Consider the following 3,237-nt stretch of genomic DNA (forward strand, 5'->3'; position numbering starts at 1 on the left):
GCAGCAGCTTTGGATTGCAAGTAAATAAGTGAGGAGAAAAGATATTCAAGAAGAGTGCTACTGATAATGAAGAAGATAAAAATGAGGAGACAGTACAAGATTCTAATTTTGTTAAAAAGAGAAAATCTTCGGCCAGGTCTAACAGCATAGGGAGGAGACATAAAGAAAAAATGATGAAACAGGATTGTTTTAATAACCTATTTCAAAAATATATTGATATATTACAGAGCCAACAAAGCAATAGAAAGCAAGAATAAAATAATTTGTTTACATTTTAATAAGTATTTATATTTTTATACATTTTGTATGTATATGTTTGTATTTTGTTAAATTAAATTAAAAATAATAGTATCTGTTGTTTTTTACTAATATATTATAGGTACCAAGAAAGGAAAATATACTAATAAAATAAAATAGGTATTTCCTTATAGAATTTTATTATTTATAATGTTTTAATTCATTAGTAGAGCATTCATTATATTATTCCTCTTTCGAACTGCTTGCAAATCTTCTCTTACATCATCAACAACTGCATAAACATTTTCCTCAATTAAAATCTCTTCTTCCAAATCTTGTAAATCTGCAATATCTTCCAGTAGATCTCCATTTAATATGCATATATTATGAAGAACAGTTCCTGATACAATAATTAGTGGGATTAGATCCAATCTAGTTGTTTCTAAAGACTTTAAACCACGAAACCTGCCCTTTAGAAGAGCAAATGCATTTTCTATCACTACTCTGCATTGTGACAGTTTGTTGTTGAAATTAATTTGGGCAGGGGTTAAAACTACATTATTTTTGAAACCAACCAGTAAATAATGTGACAACTTATATGCCAAGTCTGCAATAAGATGATGATCTTCTGAAAATATCACAGAGCCATTTCTTATTCTTGAGTTAAGGTCTGACTTTCGAAATAAACGCATATCATGTATAGACCCAGGTTCCCCTGCATAAACGTCCAAGAATAATTTTTTGCTGTCGCATACCCCCTGCAATAAAACTGAGTGGTAGCTCTTCCTATTGCAGTATGAGTTAGGGTTTTCTTTTGGTTTCAGAATCCTTATGTGGGACCCATCTATTGCTCCAATTATTCCTATAAACATTTAGATGAAACATAACTAATTAACTGAAAACTAAATTAACATTACCTGGAAATCCATTAATGGCCCTAAACTCCCTTTCAATTTCTTCTGCCCTTACTTGACTTGGCCAAGCAATAATTTTAAATTTCTTATTTACTTTTTTAGCAGTAGATTACATACTCTGTATAAAATGCTCCAACAAGTACTCCTACTGATCCCAAAACGATCAGCTACAGATCTAAAAAAAGGTTTGAATTTTACCATGGTTAATAAAAGTTGCATATTGCCTCTGATGTAACTCTGAGAATAGAACTCACCGAAAACACTCTAAGTTTGCCAAACACCAAATTGTAACCGTAAGTTGCTTATCAAGTGGCACAGGCACTGTTCCACAATGAACTGTGGAGTCAGAAACGCTATATAACTTGCCAAGTAAGTCTTCAAATGTACAAAGGTTTATTCTAAAATGAGATTTGAATGTTTTATCTGAAAGTCGTGGCACAATTTCTTCAGCATATTGTTGTACCCTTGGAGCTCTTTCTACTTCTGTTTCACTATCACTGCTGTCAAAAAATATACTGTTCGCAAAATTTAACATCAGACCTATTGCCTGTTCTGTATTTATATCCATGTTAGGCAGATTTAAATGGAAAGTCTTTTTCTCTTTTTTTTCTTAATTGAGGTTATATCACCGAACCATACAGAAAATAGGTTATATTTATCGTATTTTTGAACAGAAAGGCTCTGACAGCTCCGAAAACGTTTGTCTTTAAAATCGCATATCCGAGTACTCCGCAATCACGTGATTTAACTCGGCCTCTGCCCGCCCTCATCTGCGATTTGTAATGTCGAACGCAGCTTTTATAACCCAATTTCAGCTTTAAAAATATTTAATTTATGATTTTACCAGTTGCTTATTCACAATCATGTTTTTGTTAATTTTACACATGTTTTTCGGAATAGTGAAATGGATTCTTAAGCTTCCAATAACGGTCGCACGTAAATGACGTCAGTAATCAGTTCAGTAAAATCGATTTAATTCTCCAAAATGGAAATAAATTAGATTACGTAATTAATAGCTGCGTAAAGATCAAATCCGCCGCTTCTTGTCGGCCGTACTTGCCGTAATTCCCAACGCTCTTTTTTCTCATCTCTCCGTACATCGCCGTCGTTTTTTTTTCGACATGCAGGCCACGTTTGGCGGACTCACCGCAACAATTTAATTCCGATCCTATCTGAGCTCGTTTGTTTTCTATTAACTTTATTTTAGTCCGAACAACAAAGCTGGAAACGGCGAATGAGGGGACAAAGCTAATTGGTTTTTTCAGTGAGCGGCCTTTTTGGGCCAGGGAGGCCTTTTATAGTGTCAAATTCAGGATGGAACCGACGCGACGTCCCGTTTATTTACTTTTTAAATACGTCGATATCAATTCGTCGTATGTCATAGCTCCATCTATTATAAATAAAAATTCAGGATTGCTGAAGATCATATTATGTTTAAAACAAGTAATCAGCTTTTGGTAGAATCAGTATTGTAATATAGAAAACGTTCCCATTCGGGAGAGTTCATTGAGCATTTATGAGCAATCCGCCAACTTCCAGTGGAGGTCGTACCTCACTAGCGTCTACGTCCCACTACTCAACTCTGGCACCCGACAATATTATTGCCGTTTATTGTCCCTTAATTTCATGATTTTCAATTGTCCGCTAAACTAAAATCGTTTATTTTTATGGTTTATTTCAAAGTTTGATTGCTACTTGGTTTATTTTATTAAAAAGTTCTTAATAGTAACCAAAATACTTAAATAAAGCAAGAATAAGTGAAATGAATAACCAGTTTCGTGAGTTTTAGTGTGCTTCGGAAATGTTTTAAAAAAATTCGTTCTAACCACATCCAGGAAATAGCACCTATACTTAGACTTTACTTTCTTCTTCTTATAGTACCATCTTCTAATGAAGGTTGGCAACAATCGCGGCGAAACACTGTCTGTCCTGTGCAGCTCGAAACAGTTCGTGTGAGTTCAATCCAGTCCAGTCTCATAAGTTTTTTAACCAAGAGTGCTTGCTTCTCCCAAGTTCTCTTCTGCCTCCTACCTTTGCTTGTATAATCAACTTCAGAAGCTTTGCTCTGCTACTGCGCATGACATAG

The 3,237-nt window shown here is 34.5% G+C and overlaps 1 protein-coding gene across 1 annotated transcript; it reads right to left on the reverse strand.

Moving 5' to 3' along the window:
- Positions 1-452: 452 nt before the first annotated feature.
- On the reverse strand, positions 453-1,352 carry LOC115884615 (putative nuclease HARBI1). The gene is made up of 3 exons (XM_030903253.1): positions 1,301-1,352; positions 1,155-1,244; positions 453-1,099 (listed from the first exon to the last, which is right to left on the reverse strand). Exons 1-3 carry the CDS (start codon positions 1,350-1,352, stop codon positions 453-455), a joined length of 789 nt encoding a protein of 262 aa, XP_030759113.1.
- Between the last annotated feature and the right edge of the window lie 1,885 nt (positions 1,353-3,237).

This window comes from Sitophilus oryzae, unplaced genomic scaffold (assembly GCF_002938485.1).
Source record: "Sitophilus oryzae breed Bouriz unplaced genomic scaffold, Soryzae_2.0 scaffold_303_pilon_pilon, whole genome shotgun sequence".
NCBI classification, from domain to species: domain Eukaryota; kingdom Metazoa; phylum Arthropoda; class Insecta; order Coleoptera; family Curculionidae; genus Sitophilus; species Sitophilus oryzae.